This window comes from Phlebotomus papatasi, chromosome 2 (genome assembly GCF_024763615.1).
Source record: "Phlebotomus papatasi isolate M1 chromosome 2, Ppap_2.1, whole genome shotgun sequence".
Lineage (NCBI taxonomy): Eukaryota > Metazoa > Arthropoda > Insecta > Diptera > Psychodidae > Phlebotomus > Phlebotomus papatasi.
Window position 1 is genome coordinate 47251285 of NC_077223.1, and position 22524 is coordinate 47273808.

General features: G+C 34.3%; 1 protein-coding gene across 1 annotated transcript in view; it reads left to right on the forward strand.

The window, feature by feature from the left end:
• The window catches only part of LOC129801357 (protein qui-1), a 144631-nt gene that overhangs the window by 85196 nt on the left and 36911 nt on the right, over positions 1-22524 (forward strand). The window contains exons 3-12 of the mRNA XM_055846297.1: positions 6875-7075; positions 10256-10335; positions 10471-10602; positions 10729-10901; positions 12812-12975; positions 13101-13239; positions 13535-13694; positions 17295-17548; positions 17627-18273; positions 21491-21900. Coding sequence (XP_055702272.1) covers positions 6961-7075; positions 10256-10335; positions 10471-10602; positions 10729-10901; positions 12812-12975; positions 13101-13239; positions 13535-13694; positions 17295-17548; positions 17627-18273; positions 21491-21900 — 2274 coding nt within the window. The 5' untranslated portion in view covers positions 6875-6960. The remainder of the gene's footprint in view (positions 1-6874; positions 7076-10255; positions 10336-10470; positions 10603-10728; positions 10902-12811; positions 12976-13100; positions 13240-13534; positions 13695-17294; positions 17549-17626; positions 18274-21490; positions 21901-22524) is intronic.

Consider the following 22524-nt stretch of genomic DNA (forward strand, 5'->3'; position numbering starts at 1 on the left):
TCACCCAGAGATATGGTATAAAAGTCATGAATTGTAAGGATTCTTAATTAAAATTAACTCTACACTATAATAGATTAATATTTGCGCTGAAAGATAATCAAATAGTACCATTTACTTAAATCGCTCCTCATGCGAAAGACGAAAATGCATTTATTATATTATATTTCCCAAGTTACTCAGTCCAATTGAGGTTTGACCGGGTTGACTGGAAAAGACCTCTCCCAGACGTAATCTTCTTAATGGCATCTCTCTAAGTTCTTTAGTTAGTATTTTGCGCCCAAGTACCCAGATCAAAGGGACCATTGAGACACAAAGATATCCCTGATTTCATCCCAGTTTAATTTAACACTCCTTCAATTCCATCGCGTCCACTTAAACTTTAGCATCTTTTAAGTGTTCCCATCAACTCTAAAAATTGTCTCAGACCAGGCACACCCCAAAACTGGAGAGAATGAAATATTCTGAGTATCAACATGAGCCACATCATCATAAAACTGAGTATCTGTGAATTCATTGCGTCACTCGCGGTTTCTGCGGGGGGAACTGAAGAATTTAGGTTTAGAAATGAGAAAGTGCTGAAAATCACCCTGGGAATTGTGTTGAAAAGGAGGCATATAACCCTCTGACATACACATTATAGTATCGTCTGCATACATATGTATATAGCTATCAATTTGAACCACCTGTTGTGCGTGCAGAAGGCACACCCCATGAAAACTCAGTGGGAGGGTTATTATGGAATTTTCTTTGGAGCTTTCACGTATATTTGGAAAATAAATGGATTCATGTACATGTACAATCAATATTCCATAATTTTCACTACCAGGACTAATAAATTAATGCGGTATTACAGAATCCTCAGGAAATTCACTAATTTATCAGAAAATGTATACATTTTACAAACCACCTCCTATTTTTCTTGCATTGTAAAAAGGAAAACATGATATAAAAAATGTTTCGGTTGGTAGTTACATCATGAAATAATAATATACAATGAAAGTGAATGAAATTAAAAAAGAAATATATTCAAAAATGAATCAAAACGTAGGGGAGACTGGGGCAGAGCTTGTCAAAACGCATATTTAATTCTTTCACGAGCTCTGGGAAAGCTTAAACGTTTTATAATGAGCATATTCTTATAGGAAATTTACTGCTCTACAACATTGCAGAAGACTATTTTCCCCTATCTCGAAAGAAATGTGATTTTCGAATCATTTTCTAAAAGTCGATTTTGTGGAGATTCTCAAAATTGTTGGGGCAAATTTCGTCAGTCTTCAGATAATTTGTGACGTTTTACTCTTGAAAACGTTAAAAATATCAAATAGACATATTTTTATAGGAAATTTATTCCTCTACAACTTTGTCGAAGATAATTTTTCTCTATCTTAACGAGAAATGTGCTTTAATTAAGCTAATCAGTATTGATATTTTCTGTAAGCCAAATATTCCAAAAATAGGGCTCAAAATTTCATTATTATTTATTTTATATAATCCATCCGAGAATCCCTTGAAACTTTGTCTCTTTTATTTTAGAAAATAGTGAATATTGAAATTTTCGTTTTGACAAATTTTGCCCCAGTCTCCCCTACCATATTTTTTATCGTTTTTTTACGTTTAGACATGAATGAACTTTTGAAGAAAGTGTATCAGAATTGCTTGAACTCCATAGAGAGAGCAATGCATAAATATATAATTACTCGATTTTGAGACATACACCAAACTAAGATCAATTAAGAGGGTAGCTTGAAGTTTGTGGTATTTAGGTACGATCATCCTAGAAATTTTTTGTACAAAATAGATATGTATAAGAATAATTTCTGTTATGTACTTTGTATAAAAAAAAATCTAGGCCGATCAAATCTACACACACTTCATATCCTTTTAAGTGAATTTCATTGGGTGTATGTATATAGGGTTTCTTGATACCTCTCAGTTCCTATTTTCTTTTTTTTACTAATCAAACACACTCATTTTCTGATTGAAACACAAGGTTGTTATTTTATTGTATAATAAAATGAAACGTTAGGTGTTTTTATTGTTTTTAAACAAAAACATTGCATAAAAGAAGAAAAGGGACAGATAATCCTAACCGGCTTATGTAGGTGAGATTCTTAACGTGAGCTAACTCGGAGTGCATGCAAATTCGATTTAGAGCTGAAGTTGGGAGACGCCATTCAGTTATCTTGAATCAAATTCGTGAAATTATACAAATTTTGTATTTAAACCAAAATATCAAGGATTTGGATGAACTGACAGAAAAGTGTTATATGGGTGAAATGTAGACCAGAATGTTCTCTATAATTTTCCTATAGAACATGATCTCATCGATTACTCAGAAGCCAAGATAAGCGAGGTTTTTTGTTTCTTAACTCGTTTTTTCATCCAGAGTGCCCCAAGGAGTCATTTGTTGAACTTCAACTATATCAAAGAATTGTTGTATTTTGTGGGACTTTCCATTTAAAACCCTATTTTAAGTGTCTTGGTGGAGTAGAGGCAGTCAAATTGGCATCTGAGTGATTTCAAAGCGTTATTATGGGAAAAATCATTTTTTTCACACTTAAACGGCAAAATCGGAGTGATAGCGTAGTCTGAGCGGAAAATGATGTATGGACGAAATGTAGAGACAAATGTGTTCTACAATTGTGTCGAAGTAATCATCAAAATCGGTTTAGCGACAGTCGAGATAATTGAGGTTATGTGATATTGAAATTGGTTTTTCGACTGTGGCGCCCCTGGTGTTGGTCTCACGAAGTTCAAATATTCTAGAAAGTTGTAGCATTTGGTGAGATCTTTCGTTTAAGCCCTCATTCATCAAAATCGGTCATTTTGAATTTTGATTTTTTGAATTTTGTGAACTTTGACCCCTCATATCTCCGGTTCTGTTTTAACCACAGCGCGCTTATGCACCATTTTGGAAACGTCCTAGACTGGACTACAACATACTAAAATTTCATTAACTTGCACAATGCCGTTTTTGAGAAAAGTGACTTTGAATTTCGATGAATTTTGACGCTATCACAGCGCCACCTGTGGTGACTTCTTGAACTTCCATCTGAAAGTGCTCATCGAGACGAAACCAAAAAGGTAAAATTTAGGTCGCTATGTTAATTAGAACCGGAGATAGAGGCCGGTCAATGTTCGAACTTTGACCCCTTATAGCTCGGGTCAGGGGTTTTAGATCGACTTAAGGTTTTTTTTGTTTGATAGGTATAATCAACGGCTACAACATACTAAATTTTCAGCCCGATGCACAATGGAATTTTTGAGTTATTTAACTTTTAAGATTTAAAAATTTTCTTTTTAAAAAAAGCGCCCCTAGCGGTGGTTTTATGAACTTGGGTTGTTAGAAGGGGAAGTGGCATTTCACGAGAGCTTTCCAAAAAGCCCTCACTTTTTAAATTCTGACAATTAGAACCGGAGTTATGGCCATTTTAAGAAATTTTTTTTGGACCCTTATAGCTTGGGTCAGGGGGGTCGGGGGACCTTAAGTTTGGTATTGATGGAAAGCTCTAAGGCCCAGCTATAACATACTAAAATTTGAGCCCGCTGAATGCCATAGGGGCGGAGCTATTGAGAAAACAAAAAAAGGGGGTCTTCAAAATGGCGGAAGGAGGGGTGGGGGGTGGGGGGTCAATGCACCAAGTTGCAATTTTCACCCGATATATAACCTTTGCCGAAAATCGCAAGTCGATATCTTTTTTAGTTTAGGAGCTATTAAGCTCCAAAGAGCGGCCGGCCGGCCGGCCGGGAACGTAACTTAGCCACATATATATTCGGAATCAGGAAGTGGCGAAACACATTTTGGCCAAGTTTGAGGTCGATCGGACGACATGAAATTTTGTTAGGATTATAGTAGGTGAGATTGTTAAGAATCTCACCTAATATTTTACAGTCTTCTTGTTTTTTAAAACAATTTGTATTCAATTATTATACAATTAACTAATTTTTGTAAACATCTCTGTTCCGAATGAATTGACTGCTTGGTCACCCAGGGATATTTTATACATTTTCTTCCAACACTTTATAAAATTTTAAATTATCAGCACTACAATTAAACGAAAATTAATCAATAGGTCCTATCAGCAAAGATATCCAAAGCCTGTCGTTGATTTATCCACTTTAATTGGGGGTTTTTGACAAGATATTTACGCTATAACAACGTTTCTAATCATTTCTCGAGAAATTTTAAAAGATTTTCCATGAAATGTATTAATAGATAATATTACTAATATCCTTGTAGTATAATAAAGCCACTTTAATAAAATAAAGTACGTAAAATATCTTCTAAATACACATTCCGTTATTTATATTCGGAAAAAACAAAATTTGAAATTCAAATCTTCGGAGCATTTTTGTGTTGCGCTTGAAGTCCACCAGAGGCGCATAGAGCGGATGGTAAAAATTTGACAGTTCAATATGGGAATTTCCATCCGAAATTCCCATCCGGAATGGAAAATCTCATGGGAATTCCCGTGGGAATTCCGTCTGTTTACACGGTGACAGTGAATATTTGTATCGACTGAAGTACAGTGCCCGCCAGGGGCATGACATTCCCTATGTTTCCCATATGTTTCTAGCGAGCCGAAAAAACTTTTGAGTTTATTTGCTGTTTTCTGTTATTGTAGAATAAATTATCAAGAAATACTAATACAAAAGAGAAGCCAATTTAATAACGAAGAGGCAACCGAAAACCCTAAATTGTCAACCTACGTAGTTTTGGAGATATCTCGTGAAATGTGTACGAAAACGGGGAAAAAATTACTCTAAAACCGGTCGCATTTTTCAGAGCTAATGTCACCCCCCTGGTGCCCGCTCTCTAATCCGGATCGGCGTAATCCGGATGAGTTATTGACGGTTACATTTAAAATAATTTTGAGGTCATGCATGCATCTGTCTTCGTCTTCACCAATGAAAATGAATAATTATCCTGTGATGTTTTTGTTTAATAAATGAAGTATAATAGCATAGAATTCTCTAATTATGTCTTTTTAATCTTCTTTAAAACTTTTATTTTAATTCAACAAAAAAAAAAACCTTGTAATATATTTTCGAGACGTTGAACAGATTCAAAAAATCCATCCGGATTATGAAGCGGACATCTGTCATTATGTCTCCCAATCATCCGGATTACAAAGCGGGCACTGTACCACTTTCATGCCGAAACTCGTTCTTGTACCAGCCTCTAGTGTTTAGGCAGTTCACTTTTTTTTGTCAATATACACCATTGACATTACTATTCACTGAACGAATTCAAAGCCGATATGGCATGAGAAACCTTTTTCTGCTGCTGCTCAGCTTTGTAACCCGAGAACTCACAGTCATAGAGGTCATAGAGCTACTACTCTATCCACTGACCCACTTGAGGCTCATCTTGCGTATTAGTTTTTCTTTTAATTCTCTGTTTAACTTGTACTTTCTGATCTTGGTTGGCTCAGATGGCTTATACAACCTGCGAAAGAGCATTTCCACTGTTTGGCTCTGGATGTTGGTCACCAACGCTAAGACGGCGGTGGACGCTAACTGTTTCTTCAATTGCTTAAACCCTTTTTGTGCATTCAAGGGATTTAATCTCAATAGCACGCATTGTCATTGTAAACAAATAAATAAAATAATTTACAATAAAAAATAATTACTTTTATTTACTTTTTCTGTTATACATTTCTAGTCAGAAAGGGTCTATTATTACGCCTACTACTTGTAAAACTCTAAACTTTGAATTTCAAAAATTAATTTAAAATAAGAAGTGATTTTAATAAAGAACTATTATTGTGGACAATAAAAATTAAAAAAAAAGACTTGAGATTTTTTCCCAGTATTTTTAACTGCTTGAAATCCAAGAGAGAGCTGTTTTTTTTATAACTTTATTAGAGAAAAAGATATTATGTTATGGTAAAGCAAAAAACTCATTAAAATATTTTTAATAATGAATTATCAAGCAAATAATTTTATTTTGTTTTTAAAGATAAATAAGTTAATCTCATAAGCGTAATATTTTACAGATGATTAAACATCGGTCTATTTGAAAGTAAGGTAAAGTGCCTTTGAGTCGACCGGTTCCTTGACTCGACAGATGGTCAATATTTAAATGTTTGATGGTGAATTTCTATAAAATTGTCACTGATTTGTATTTATTTACGGAATAATTTACCTATTAATGTTAGATCATACGCCAAATATTAGTACATATATAAATAAATTGAATAAATAACTGTACCGGTCGGATTGAGGAATCGATCGACTTGAGGGCACTTTAACTTAAAATTACTCGTATAAAAATTAATAAAAACAAATGATTGATTATATTGAATAATAAAATTTTAAATGTTTTCGAATTGAAATTATATTGTCGAATGTTGGTTCTGAAAATAAAATGATTGAATAAACATAAAAAGAAGATGAGATACAATTAACAATAATTCCGTCAAATGATCAATTTAATTTTACTATATTTGATGAATTGGCAACGAGGCCAATGTTTGTTTTAACAATCAACCATTTGGGGTGGAGACCAAACTTCTGGATGGCTGAATAGCCGAATGGATACTATGTATGTCCAAATTTCCTGAGAATGAAACATTTCCGCAATTTCACATTAAAATTTTCATTCCCTTCTCGCTCTGTTGGTCTCATTACGCAAATTATTATGTAGCACCACAGCTATGTGGTTGAACGAAAAATGGCGAATAGAAACCAAAACGTTAATATACATTGTAACCGCGATAATGTCCATTGGCATGGGGAATGGATTAAATATGTTTTGAATCCTTTGTCATGGTTTTTAATGACTTTCTCTATTGAAGCACATTGAGTGAACGAGAAGATATGAGTAAATTAAATTTTTTACCATTATCTTTCACTTTTTTTTTCTTTCCAGAGATTGCATGAATGAAGGACACTTGGGGTACGTGAAATAATTTCAGCAGCTCTCTTGCGGAGGACGCGCAATTTCGACGTTCCACGATGGCTGTGACCGTGGAGGAGGCTGTTCTAAGTGCTTTGCGGGGTCAGGTGAGCGGAAACACAAAATTACCCGCACCCCGTCTCATCAAGATCTACGTTGCCAGCAATAAGAGAGGTGAGAGCTCGATTTTCACTTCTGTCTTCCTCAAAGGCCCCCTACTTATATAGAGGTCGTTTTCGTGAAAATTCATTTCGGCACGAGAGTGTTACACTCACAAGAAAATACATTATGTTCCATTATATATCGACGACAGAGTTAATAAGTATTCTAGAGAAGAAATTGAATTACCATCAACCCATTAAGACTCACAGTTATATGATATTTTAAGATAAGGTAAAAAGCCCTCAGTCGACCGGTTACTCAATTCGACTGTTAGAGTTATTTATTCAATTTCTTTATATTTGCTATAATATTTAGCGTATGATCTAACATTAATAAGCCAATTATTTCATAAATAATACGAATCAGTGACAATTTCTTAGAAATTGACCATCAAAATACGAAAATTGACCCATAGCACAGTGGGGCAGAATCCCCAAATTCTTCGCAAAAACTAGATTATGACATTTTTGCATTCTGAAAGACTCTATAATGATTAAATTTCTATTAATTCTTGAAAATCGACATTTTTTCTGCATATTTTATAAATTTATTTTTCTGAAATACCTATTATGTAAGGGTTATTACTTCTGAACTTTTTCATGCAGAATTATTGGATAATGGTACATTTTACAGTTATATAATCTTCAGTGACCCTAGCCCTTTTTTTAAGTACAACATTTCCGTAAAGAGGACATATTCTTACTTCCAATTTCCAATCCTTTTCATAATTTTAACGATATTTAAGGATATATAAGTAAAATCTGGAAAATCACAAGGAAAATGAATTAAGGGATAAAGATATGATTTGTTCTAGGAAAATGTAATTTAGGATTTCCTCGACAAATTGTCCTTGGGCATTAAATATTCGTACAATGTACAGTTATTAAAACATACTTGTGTTGTATTATGCAATAGCAGAAAAACTAAATATTGCCGATATTGTTTTATATAAATATGAACATTCTAGTAGTTTCAGATTTTTTCTCACTTCTTTTTTATTTTAAAGATAATTCGGTTGTTTAAGACGATATATGTACTGATTTTGGCATATCTGTGATAATTTTTTTTAATTTAATGTTTTTCAAATCAATTTCGTTCATTTTTGGATGTGTTTTGGAGGTAGTCCATTTGAACATTTCATCCTTCGAAATCTTTGACCAAAAAATCACCATTTTGAATCTTTTACGGTCAAAGGTCAACCACTCTTAAGATCTTATTTTTCACCCTATTTGGTCAAATTTGGTCTCATTTGAGAGGCCATCAATTTCCAAACCCAGCTGCTGTCTTTTTAACTGCTCGGACTCCAAGAGAGAGCAGTTTCCACAATCGACTTCTTTTTTTCAACTTCTCTCCATCCTGGCTGCCAAATGGTAAGAGATATTGACTTCTGGTCTTTGGTGACTCCCCCACAAGTCAACATTCTCTATCGAACTAACTTACCCAAATTACCCCCCACCCCATAGGACGGTTAAGATCACGCTAAAAAATACGCGCAGCTGCATCATAAAACGGTTAAGATTACGCTCAAAATTACGCACAGCTCAATCACAAAACGGTTTGGAATGCGCTTAAAAGCACGCACAGCTGTGTCATTAAACGGTTAAGTTTGCGCTTAAAATCACGCACAGCTCAATCATAAAACGGTCCAAGATTGCGTTTAAAAACTTGCGCAGCTCAATCATAAAACGGTAAATTCGCTTGAAATCACACACAGCTCAATAAATTAGTGTTATTAAAAAATCATACTTGGTAAAATTAATTGAAAAAAATGAATATTTTAAGCATAATACATTTGACCTTGAAAAATTACATGAATGAATGTTTCAAGGTCATTGGTATGTATGGACGCAATATCCGTCTGGACAACCTCTAAAGCATATGTGACAATGAAAACTGTCGGATGAGTAGTTTTCGAAATATAGAAATAAACACGTTTTTTAAGAGAAGGGTGGGGGGTGGGGGGAGGGAAACGAAGGTCACATTTCTCTGACTGCTAGAGCCAAAATTATGAAATTTGAACCCCAACCCCACCCCCTCTAGCGGAGGTATCGATGTCCGCAAAAGTTTTTTACTATCACCATTGAATTTGACATGCCCAAATTAGGTAATATGCAAAGTTTCATGAATGAACTCGCTAAAAGGTCCGAGAACCTCCCTTGTTAGAAACTAGATGCCAAACATATGAGAAGGTATATTAGCCTAATTTCAAAACTTCATAGCCAAAAAATTGCATAATATTAGCAACAATATTGACGGTTCTTGACGCAGCAAGACCTCTAGAATAAAGTGGTTTTCACTAAAAAGCGGAATTCCGCGGAACTTTTTACTATTTTGTTAGTTGAATTTTGCGTCATTTTCCCATATAAAATTGATAAAATTGCAATGTAATGTCAACTTTGACACAATATTTCAAGGTACCTTAATGTCTAAGAAAAAAACGGGGTACAGGGTTTAATGAGGATATTAGTCAACTATTATTTGGCGGTGTTAGATTTCAAAAATTCGAAAATTTTTTTTGGGGTTTTTGCCAAGAATTTGGGTGTTCTGCCCCACTGCTGTTCATCGGTCAAATCGAGGAACCGGTTAAGTGAAAGCACTTTACCTTATGGAAAGTAGGAAATTATCATTAATATTTAAGTTTTTATTTTTTACTTAGCCAGTTGCAGTTAAATAATAAGTTCATTCAAATAGACATGTTTGTAGAATTTGTGTTAACAAAAAATCATTTTTTTCTATTCACAGCTTTGATAAAAATTTTATTGTGATTTTTTAGTGATATAAAATGTCATTATTCATTTACTCAGAAAAGGAAAACTTCATTTTTTTACTACTAAATGTTTAATCTAAATCTTATAATTTTCCTTTCCTTAGAATTGAGGCATTTAAAACATTAAAACAATACAGCATTAAGAAACCGAATTCTATAATGGAACTATTCTGCATTATAGGTAGTATAAAATTTAAAAATTAAAGGTATAAACATCACACTGATAAATTAGCTCACCCTTTTAATGTGTAAATCCTTTTGGTAAGCATCATTGACACAATTCAATTAATTTTCATGAGAATCCTATTAACTATTCGGCGCGTATCTAGGGATGACAAAATCAACCCATTAAACTCTCAAGACATCATCAAAGAAGATGAAACATCCTTGAGTCCTAATCTTACCCCCAATCAACTCTGTTACAGAATTCAAGGAGGAGAGACGAGTGCTTCTGGAAGTCGTTGGCCCGGAAATACAATCATTCTACGACGATAGACAAATTGAGGTAATGGAAAAGATCTCAAAATTCTTGTGGATAGCAATGAAAAAAAAAAAGAATAACTATCAACATGCATTCAATTTACTTTTCCTGGTCACTCTCGACCCACATAAATTTCTCCATCGTGCTCCTTTTGAAAAGATGGAATTTGTGGACATGCATTTTGGCACAGGGCCTGGAGAGGCAATAGTAGACGTGGATCCCTATCGCATGGATGATCACTTGAGTGAAGTGATGATTTGTAGTCGAGATTCCAAAAGTGTCTTCTTTCTTGTGAGTATCTGACCCATCATTAATCTCTCTTTCCTTTTGCTATGAAAGAAGTTTTGTGCTGAAAGTGTACTTTTTCTCTTGGACACTTTCAAAATTCATCGGTGAAATTCCGTTTTGGGGAGGAAGGCACTTATTGGCAATGATCCTGGTACATTTATCCTTCCAACATCCATCGATGCAGATGTCTTTGAGTGTGTCAAGAAGAACTGTTGCCCAGAGGAAAGCAATCTTCTACTAAAGTGTTACACCAATCACAACGACAAAATCTTTCATCTTCTCAAACCAACAGAGGCAGTCAGGTGAGCCACACAAGATTTGCTTTGAAAATTTTGCTATTCTGCACAATTTGGTTTTAAACATCTGGGTCATTACATCCAAGCTTTGTAGTAAGAGCTTCAAAAGACTAGATATACACCTGTGACCTGCCACTACCAAAATAATTAAAACTTTGCATGAGCAACAATGAATAGAAAGAAATGTTTTTAACTTCAAAAATATTTCTATAGAGGTTGAAAATATATTTTAGTAAGACAGAATATTCGATATAAATAAATTAGTGTAAAATATTATACAACAGGCGTGACCAAGCGTCCTAGCTTTATCAAATGTTTGAACTCGTGACTTAGATGCTATACTTCAAAAATTAGTTTTTTTTAAATTAATATTAATAATATATTTTAGTAAATTTAGTTCTTACCCTTTAGTATTTTAATTTTAGTTATTGGGAATATAAAACATTAAGTTTATGAAATATTTGCAACACATAGTATATATACTTTAACCCTTTAACGACGAGACAGTTTTCACGGACCGAAAATCAGTAATAAAAATGAAACCGATATAGAAAATCAGTAAAAGGTCTTACATCTAGCCTTAGAAAATCCAACAGAGTCTGATTCGGTGTATTTTTTACCTCTATGAGCGATAGGGACAAAAATAGCCAGAAAAATTTAAGTAATTTTTCTGACAATACCAGTGACTGTTAATTTTCACTCTAATGAAAAATATTATGTTTGAGTATTGTAGTTTCTTTTTCCAAAACGGTTTTGCATAAAAAAAATTGGAAGTATAAAAAATTATTTAAATTAATTTTCATTACGACAATTTAGAAATTCGTCATTTTTAAGCTTAAAAATTTACTATATAGCATATAGCTTTAGACTTGCAAAAAATATCCTAAATTCTTTCAACCTTCTACTTTGCAATTACGTACAAACATAAGAAAAAATAACTTTAGGTAGTCAGGAAAAATTATTTTCTTTATGGGACACCGGTGTTCGAATCGTCCTTAAAGGGTTAAATAGTCTCGTCATTTTTTGCCAAACGTATGATATTTTTGGAACAATGGGAGTAATATAATTAACTAAGAAATGCAATTGACTATCGATCTTGAAATATTTCTTCTAATTGCTAAAAAGCTTTGTCCAGTAGTTTTATTAATTGATTGAGACAAATTGAAATTGAGTTTTTTCTGAATCCCGGTATAATTTGACCCAATTGCAATCTGGTGGTAATGAACATATATCATAAACCAGTAATGAGTCTATCAATACACTAGACCAATATGAGCTAATAATTGATTTTTACTGTTACACTATTTACATTTACATTACATTTTACATTTATTAATGATATGCTATTTTATGCTGGTTTTGAGTTAATTTATAAATTGATGCAAATCTGTTGTAAATCGGAGTTAGAAAGTTTTGCAAATTTATTCAACTTTAACATGTTTTTTTTGCAAACTTTTTTTTGTCCAAAACAATGAATGTGAACTTTTTTCAGGAAATAGCATCAAGCTCAAGAGCTAGAGAATTTTCCCTGATATAATACATTTTACTTTTCCACTTCTCTGAATTTTACAACTCTGCGAATATTTTGAAAATTTAATCAACTTAAATTCCATCATTCCATATGAGATTATAAACCGGGAGTAACTGCAGAAACGTATATAGCATCTCCATTAAAGGTTAAAAAAAAATACATAATTTTATATAATCTACTTTGGTAAATGTATTTTACTCCATTTCGTATAAACTCTATTAGTTGAAAAAAAAATCATAAAACCTCTCTAACGTTCTCAATTTCAATTTGGGCAACAAAGAACAAAATATTGATTGGCAGAGAGTGTACAAAATGTTCAGGAGATGAATTTTTGGTCGGAAGCAACGGTATAAGCTTTAAAATCCCCATTATTTTGCTTTTCTAGGCATCAGGAGAAGCGTGAATGGGTGAAAACGTGCCGAGAAATGAAGGATGTGCTCGAGAGGTCGCTACGAAAGAGCTTATCGACTTTCTCTGATGAGGTACTGGTGGAAAAAATGCGCCTCATGCTGAAATCACCCTTGGAAAGGGAAATTGACACAGCTCTTGGTGAGTGTTTGTGTTCCTTGTGTATGCAATTCACCTTCATTCAGGGGTCCTCCCCATGACTTCCTGTTCCATACAATCCTCATAGACATGGTGTGATTTAATTAAATTTACACTGAAACTGGCAGGATGCTCACGAGGAGATAATATGATGGCTGTGTTTCGAGAGTGGTCCTCACCCTCGTCCTCACAATTGCGTGATCGCATCCAACAAATCAAGAAGCAATTATCCAGGGTTCTACCACCGGACAACATGCAAAATTTAACGTAAGTTCATCTTCTATCAAAATTGCCAAGAAATTTAATCAAACAATTACGCACCTCTGTAATCAATTTTGTCCGTGACTCTTGTCAATTGCGGATGGAAGGGCACATCCTTTTGGACTCATGAAAATGTCTTCATGTGTGTTAATTTCATACTATTCACCCAGCACTAAAGAAATTCTGCCTAAAATGTCTCTATCATGGATTCTCGACCAGGAGGATGGCACTCCCATCTCTCAATTGCCACCCTTTTGACCTTTTACCGGTTAAAGCTTTTATTTTATTATCTCACCCACAGGATTGAGGGTGAAACGGCGGAAATTGACCCAGACACAGAGAGTCACGAAGATTATTTGGCTGTGTTCAAAACCACCATCATTGAGAAATTGAGAACTACAATCGATAGGAGTCTCATCAATGATCCGGACTGTATTAAAGGCAGAAAAAAGACAGTTCAGGTGAGTTTAAAAAGTATTTTTTGAATATCAATTTTATTAGGACATTTAATATTTATAAACAACTACTTTTGCTTCATAATAAATAAGAAATTTTACATACGACGTAAACAGCACATATTTTATAACCACGCCCCCTTCAAAACTCATTACATCCATATAAAGTTGAAAATTGTTGGATTTTTAATAGTAATAACGTGGTAACTTATATAGTCTAGGAATAAAATAATATTAAATTAATAAATTATTTTAAATTAATAAATTAAAATAATCTCCCTGGTAATACTTGCATTTAAAAACAAATTTTATAAAATATTTAGTTGGGTTAGCTTAAAAGAAATTTTAGTCTTTTTGAAATAGTTTGAAAAGACAAAGTTCTTTACTTTGATGCCATGTAAAGATTATAATCGGAAATAGAGGTTAATGGGATCATAGGGTACGACCATCTTTTAGATCTCACACGTATCTTAGCTTTTAAATCAGAGGTGTGCAAAAACCGTTTGATACCGAACAAACGTCAAATGAAAATTATACATCAATAGGTAAAACACTATAGGGGAGACTGGGGCAAAAAGTCACAAATCGAAACTTTTAAAATTCAATATCTTCCAAGATAAATAAGATAGCGGCTTAATTTTTTTTTCCATAGATAGCCGCCATAAGTCTTCTTCAATGTCGTAAGTTTGTTAGAATTTGAACAAGGAATTTAGAAAATAAAAATAATCGAAATTTTTAGCCCTATTTTTGAAATATTTTCCGTGCAGAATATATCAATTATTAGCTACTTATATTAAATTTGATGCACTGGTGAATATTTCCCAAATTATCTGGATATTCTTTGAATACGAATCCGCTATTTATTTTAGAATTTTACAAAGATTCTGTTCTCCAGAAGTCCTTTTATTAAAAACAACCACTTGGGGTAAAAAGTAACAAAAGCTATGGAGCAAAAAGTAGCAAAAACCGAAACAATTTCTGATGTCCCACGGTGAAAAGAAACGTTAATGATATGTGTCGCCGCTTGTAGTTTGCATTGGTCAAACGATTTGCAGTCTTTTGTGTGTTTTTTGTAAAATAGCTTAAAATGCGCTTTTCTCGCTCAGATAGAGAAAACGGTGTTTTACAAAGGTGTAGAAAAATAAATTTTCTATGAAAATATGTAATCTAGGTATTTTACTTAAATTTACGGAATCCCGTAACAAAGCGAATCAAAATGTGATAGTATCTTATGCCTGATACTATTTGCCCCAGCATTTTTGAAAATGATTTCAAAATTACCTTTTAGAAAACGGCTCGATAAATATGTTTCCTTACAAAATAGAGAAAAATGGCTTTCACAGAGTTATAGAGCGGTAAATTTCCTATAAAACTGTGTTAATTAGAAATTTTGGAGGTGCTCGGGTAGCTTGTAAAAAATAAAATATCCGTTTTGTGACTTTTTGCCCCAATCTCCCCTACCGTCGTTGTGGGTGACTCTGCACGTTTTTCGCTGTTTTTGAACTTTAACCTCTAAAAGTGGATAGTTAAAGTGAAGGGATAAGGGTTAATGGATAAAATTAATTGTATTCAGTTGTTAATGAATAGATTTTGTGCCAGTAGTATTAATTTTATAAAATTTTACTAAAATAAATACTAAAAAATCAAAAATTTCTGACAATAAACGACATGAAGATCTTCACATCTAAAGGTAAAATGCACGAGATCTACAAGATGACGTGGTCGCCATCTTGATTTGACGTTTCTGTACGCCATTTTGAATAACTGTCAAAACTTAAAACTTGTCTTATTGGGCGGAAATTTTAGTATGTTGTAGCTCATGTAAACACCTTTTCAAAACGTATCTTTGTTCCGACTTACGTCGAGCAATTACCTAAAAACAAAGGCTCAAAGTTTAAAATTTTGAAATATTCATATTTTGGTGATTTCTAATCCTCAATTTTGAAACCTAAACGAAATGCCTCAGTAACCATTAAAATGGTTAACTCTTTTATTTTATATATTTATTTACTCTTATGCAATTAAAAAAAATAAACGAAAAGTGCATTTCGACGATTCCATTCCATACTATTCTATCTGAGAATGACAACATTTCAGGAGAGCCATTTAAAGTTGGCGATTTCCTATGCTGCCCGTGTAATTTTTTTTCGAAAAAATTGAATATCTCGTTACCCGAACGTCGCGATGGTACCTGGACAAACTTATTTTGACGTTTATTCGGTTTAAAACGGTTCTTGCTCACCCCTGTTTTAAATGTTTATACATCTACTGTCGATTAAATTTTCTGAAAATGGAAAGATAAGGAACACACTAATTGTTATCCAAATAAACCATGCCTACGCATTATTCCCAATCAAAAAGCAGTAAATTTTTATTCACTTCGAAATAGTCTATTTTATAGTAAAGGGCACTTTTAGACGCTTGTAACGAGACTTATTAATTTGGGAACGGAAGGAAGGCGGCCTAAGGGGCTCTTGGAACTGTGTAATAGACTGGATAATTCTTCCAATACAAAAATAATTTAAAACGAACGAATGAAATTAATAATTCGATCTCCCTAAAAAATGAAATTATGATGATCCTTTACACGTTTGGTTGTCCTTATATTAAATACCTAAAATTCAAAAAATAAAAAAATAAACTTAAAGTGGCTGTAGAGGAAAGTGCCCGTGCTTCGTATGATCCTAAGCTTCGCAGTGATTAATTTTTTCCTATAGGGTAACGTGTGGTATTTCTGGACAAGGTGCTTTTCGGGACACAATATGGGTATTGCTGGATACATAAAAAATCATATAAATATTTGTTTTCTTATTATTTTTAAGTTCTATATGAAATATTAGGCTCTTTACGTATTTGAAGGCAAACATAAAACTTCTGAAATTTTATTTAATTTAAAGTGTGAAATACGTGTGAATTGTGAGTGTCACATTCCACATTTTGCGAAATCTTCAGTGCGTCAATTTTGCAGATATCAACACAAACAGTGTTGAGCTGTTTTCGATTTAAGCCACTTTACAAGTGAAATTTAAATAAAATTTTTAGAAAAGAGTGAAGTTTAGACCTTCTACTCGAAGGTAAATAATCAGGCTCAGTAAAATTTATTTGCATAATAGCTATTTTAGTCTGTCCCGAAATACCCTATTGTCCCGAAATATACCATTCTTACTTATTTACATTTTTTGCTATTTCATATAAAAAATAATGCAATTTTCAACATTTTTCGGTAAACATCTTATTCCGGATAGAATAAGGAACACAAATATTTGTATCAACAAAGAAAAAAATAATTTGAGAAGTCGTTAAATTGTTTGAAACTTGAAAGTGCTAAAAAGTGTCCCGAAATACCACACGTTACCCTATTTCTCGATAATGTGACTCCGCAATATATTTCAAAATTGGACACTTTCTTCTAGTTTTTCTTTTTAAATAATTGGTGCGATGAGTCACATTTATTGAGAAATATAAGAAAAATTTAGTCATTACGAAGTTTGGTAACTCACGTAGCATGGGCACTTTTTCCTAAATCTTGAAGGGGGAGTGATTTAAATTTTTTTGGTTGATTTTTATGAAAAAAAAACTTGACATTATGTATTTGCCTTCCACTAGGAAATATTCCATGAACATTCGATACATTTGGTATTTGTGGGCGAACATGAAGCTAGCAAGAGTCTTCTATCATCATCTGTGCCAGACAAGTTGCGGTCAAATGTGATGCAGCACTATCGATCTGGTTCACGACATGCACCACATTTTATTTACGGCCACCATGGTTCCGGTAAAAGTACCTTAATCGCCGATTTGTATGGCCAAGTGATAAAATGGTTCGACAATGCAAAAGTTCACCGTGTAATTCGTTTTGCGTGAGTTATCTTATTGAGAAATTTGCATTTGGTCAAAGAACTTTTAATTTTTGTATTTTACATAATACTTTTCTATAGGTCCAAGACACCTCGGGCTGCATATAATTTGGAGCTTTTGCGAGTCATTTGCCAGCAAATTTCAATAATTTTCAACATTCCTGAAGGATATTTGCCAAAAGATGCCTCTTTCGATCCCTTTTATATTAGCAATTGGTTCCAAAATCTTCTACGACGTTGCGAAGATATGCCAAATGATGTACTTTTCTTCTTCATCGACGATCTCCACAAACTCAATCCACTGGATTGTGACATTGTAGCAGCTCTCTCATGGCTGCCTATCAGCTTGCCATCAAATGTCTTCCTAATCTGCTCAACTACTAGTCCAATTGAATCACTAAAGCTGACGACTATACAGAAAGAACGCTTCAAGAATCCTGACAACCTGTATGATCTGTCTCAGGATAGTTGTAGGACAATGCTAAGACGCGTGCGGAACGAAGAGACCTTCGAAGCTTACGTGACACGTCTCTTTCACGAAATTGAAGATGAATTCGGGAAGAAGGGTTTTGCACGATTAGCCACCTATCTCACGTGCACAGAATATGGTTTGAGTGAAACGGAATTGCTGGAATTGCTCATGCCAATTCACAATAGTGACGCACTCATTGATTCCAGCGAGGGCGGCTTCAATTTCTCCACCTTCCGAGCCATTCGCAACCGAATGAGTGAGTATAGCGCTTTTTCCGCACCATCGATTATCCCTTCTCTCTATACTTCCATGCCAATTTTTTCTATCCACCCACAAAATCCACCCGGAAAAAGGACCTTCTTTCTCGGCATTTTCCACTTCCTCTTTCAACTTTTCAACACGCTCACCCCGAAATAAGAGAAGAATCTCAAGCTGATTTGTGAATTCTCATCACTTGTAAATACCTGCTCTGAGGGAATGAGTCTCTGCCACACTGTAAATTCAATATTACTTGCCAAGTTTTGGTTTTTCGCAATAGTTATGCGTATCACGAATTCTTTACTATATATTCGCTTGGATCCATACTAACAATTGATGTATTGGTTTTTCGAAACGGTACTACATACAGGTAGAGGGTTACATAGTAAGATTAAGGTAAATATAGAAGGTGTAGAAGGTATAATGCAATTACTTGAAGGTACTAAGGTCGTCCAAGGCACGGAGCATCTTCAGTTGTTTCATGTGCCTTGGAATCCATTCAGTCTCAATACTTGGTTTCGACCCTTAAAATTAAACCGTTTATTTTATCAGCAAGGAGTTAGGTGAACCAACCGCTAAAGTTTTCTTTTCTTCAAAATAAATCAGGGTAAGTGTACCCAATTTCGGCATAGTTGCCTGGAAGTACTGAAAACTTAAGTTTAAAAATATAATACTTTTAATACAATTTTTTTTGGTACTTCTTATAAAGGAGTGTTACTTGGAACCTTGTAGATATTTTATCGTTCTTGTTTTCTCCAAAATTATTCTTAATACATTTTAAAATGAATAAAAATATATATACATAGCTTTGGGTCATATTTCGGCCACCATGATTCTCATAGTTCTTTGCCCTTCCGGAATTATTCCAAAGTCTCCTTCACACCACATCGTTCGTCAAAGCAACATTTTTCGTTTTTTGGCGTTGTAAAGTCAACTAGAGTATGCGAAAACTAAAAATTCATGGAAATTAGAGGAACGAAAGAAGTGGACGAAATTGCAAGCTGGTTGAAATTTGGTACAGTTAGCCTAAACCTCTTAGAATGTGACAAAATTCAATCGAAGTATTCCGAAATACCTACAATAACTTTAGAAATAGTGTATTTTTATCATTTGGAGAACGAATTTCAAAGATTAAATTTTTTAAAAGCTTTAGTATTTTATTGTAAAAAATTTTCACATTTTCAAAAGAACTGACTTACTTAGATTTCCTTGAATTGCCAAACTTCCTAAAGTATAAAAATAAGCATTTATACCAGGAACAGTAAAACATGAAAACGACCTTTCGTAGTTTTCTTCTTTTTAAGTTCATTCATTCATTCATTTTCAACCGCTTAACCCTATTGGGGTCGCGGGCCCATGACATCCAAATTAGCAGCCCACGCTTGTCGATCCTCCGCCACTTCAGGAAGATGTTCGGGTTCGATCCCAAGGCGTTCCAAGGCAAGATTCTGAATTTGATTCAGCCACCTCGTCCTAGGTCTGCCTCGAGGTCGACGCCTTCTCACAATGGCTTGCATAGCTTTTCTGGGGAATCTTTCTTCATTCATGCGTTGAACATATCCATACTATCGAAGTTGTGATCTCTCAACCCGAAGAAGCAGCTCCTCGACTCTTAGTTCCTCACGAACGGCCACATTCCTCACTCGATCTCGACGAGTGATTCCCTTAACCGCCCGAAGGTAGCTCATCTCGGCAGCTTGTACTCGCGATCTTATACTTTCGGTCATTACCCAAATCTCATGACCATAGGTGAGAATAGGAATAAACACAGCTTTGAAAACCGATAACTTAGCCGAACGGCTGAGCTCGGCCTTCCTCACCACGCTTCCGCCAAGCTCCCTCATTACTGCAGAAGCTTGACCGATTCGCGGCGATTTCGGTGTGAAACCTACCATCACTCGTGAGTGAATAACATCCCGAGATACTTGAACTTCTCCACCCGTGTCAATAAGTTCTTTTTTAAGTTCTCAAGACAAATTTAATTTTTCGGATTGAGGTATTAAAAAGAGAAAGGAACCAAAGGTATTTTCCGTGTTTTACTTCCCCTGATATTCAATGTCTTGATATTCAAAGTCGAAAATTAGCTAATACCCATTAATGTATAGATAATTGATAATTATGGAAAACATCATTAGAGGAAACCGGGCCAGAATTATCCAGCAAATTAAATACTATCTTTTTGCTTATTATAATTTCTGAAAAAATGTTTAAATAAGACTGATACATCATTTCAACGAATAAGGTGACATATGTGTGTGTTGTGTTTACTCTGAATAAATAGCAATTTACACTTAATGTTCAGCGCACAATAACTTTTGTTTGTAAATATCTTTTCAAAATTTCCCATGAGAATGAGTGAGATGACTATCTAGATCTCACTCGCTCTCATTGAAATATCAAAAACATGTTTACAGAACAAAAGCTATTGTTTGTTGGTCATTATTACTTCCTGAGTAAACTATAACAACCCAATGTTAACTTCTACCTCTGACTAATTCTGCTCCAGTTTGCCCTACTCCAAAATAAAAATTAAAGGTTAAAAAGATAGGCATTTTTTTAGTTTAACCCTTTAAGGACGATTGGGTCACCGATGACCCAAAAATGAATTTTTTTCTATGGTTATCTAAAGTTGTGTTTTGCTTTAAAAAGTCAGAAAAAGTATTTTTTTCTGACCTTCGATTTTTGACCCTCTCGTCCTTAAAAGGTTAAATAACTATTATTCACCCTAATCAGGTAGAAAAATATAGAAATAGAAGCAGTAACTCAAAATCATTAAGTCAGATTGCGATTCTCGAATCCTAAATTTAATTTACTTTTTACTAAAACAAATATTAACAAATCATTGATTTTCTTTAAACATCTATCAATATTTATATAGTTCTTATAAATATTTATATATTCTACGGTAAATTACCCTGTGATGAAAGGCCAGAAGTTCAACTGAACTCTCGTGTTGTTACTTCTTGCAGGTTTTCAATATGACATACCTTTTCTCAGAATTTACAGTGTATTTGAGAGATTTGAGACATACAAAAGAGCGGTGTATATACGGTTATATAAGTGAAATTGCTTTAGAAACCCATACCATTTTGCTATTCCTGGATAAAAATGCTCTGTCAGCAAAGATTTCTAAGTGAGAATTAATGCTTTTAACCCCGGATGATAACAAAGGACAATACAGTAAGTAAATTGATGATGAATTTTAATTTGTGCAGAACCCTTGATACGGGAAAAATTGATGTCGGGGAAAGTGTTGATTCAATGGCGTCACGATTTGTGTGCACAAATTGCCAAGTCACGTTACATGGATGATGAATCCTTGAGGTTGGCACACACAGAGTTAGCCAATATCTTCTTCAGTCAAGACGGTGAAGAGAGTGATGAAACAACAATCAGCCACCCCACGGATAAATCACCCCAAACAGGTCAACCCACACCACTCCATCTGCAACCAACGATCCACGAGGAAACTGTTAGTAGTCGACCTAGCAATATGTTACCCTGGGCGGAACTTTCCTACAGTGTACGACACGTGGAGGAGTCCTGGCACCACTTAATGCGATCTGAGGACACAGGAAAACTCAAAACCATTGCAATGTGCAATTTTGATTTTCTTTTAGCAGCGGTAAGTTGATATGTCTCCTTCCAGTTATTATACCGAGAACAAGCTGAAGAAAGTTGTGCGTAACCTCTAAGAAAAATTAACAAGTTTTAAGAAGACATTATATATTAGATGAGATCATATATTCTGTCAGTAGAAGAGGTAAAAAGTTTGGAGTGGTATATCTCAGCTCCTGATGAACATAATTGGATGAGTGAACTATTGTTGGAAAGCTTGGTTCATTAGCTTTCAGAATCTGGTATATGTAATTGGCTATGGGTAAATCATGGTCATCCAGAACCATTTATGTCGAAGAAGACACTTTTTGCAACGTCTTTTTTGGCCATCTACTTCTGGGACCAGGAGTGACCCACAATTCTCGCACTTGGACTGTTCGTTAGAGGAACTCAAAGGGTATAATTTGTGGAAGAAACTTTTTTTTTGGACATCTTACTTTTTTTTATTCATCGACTTTTGCAAGAATTTTAACATTTTACACGCAAGGAAAAAATTACAAAAATCCTAAAAGAGTGGTTTCTGGAGGGGAAGGATAGACGTGGGGATGAAATTGATATGATATTTGGATTCCTTGGATCAACTTATGGGGGAGTACTTAGAACATTCCAAGTCGATATCTTCATTAGTTTG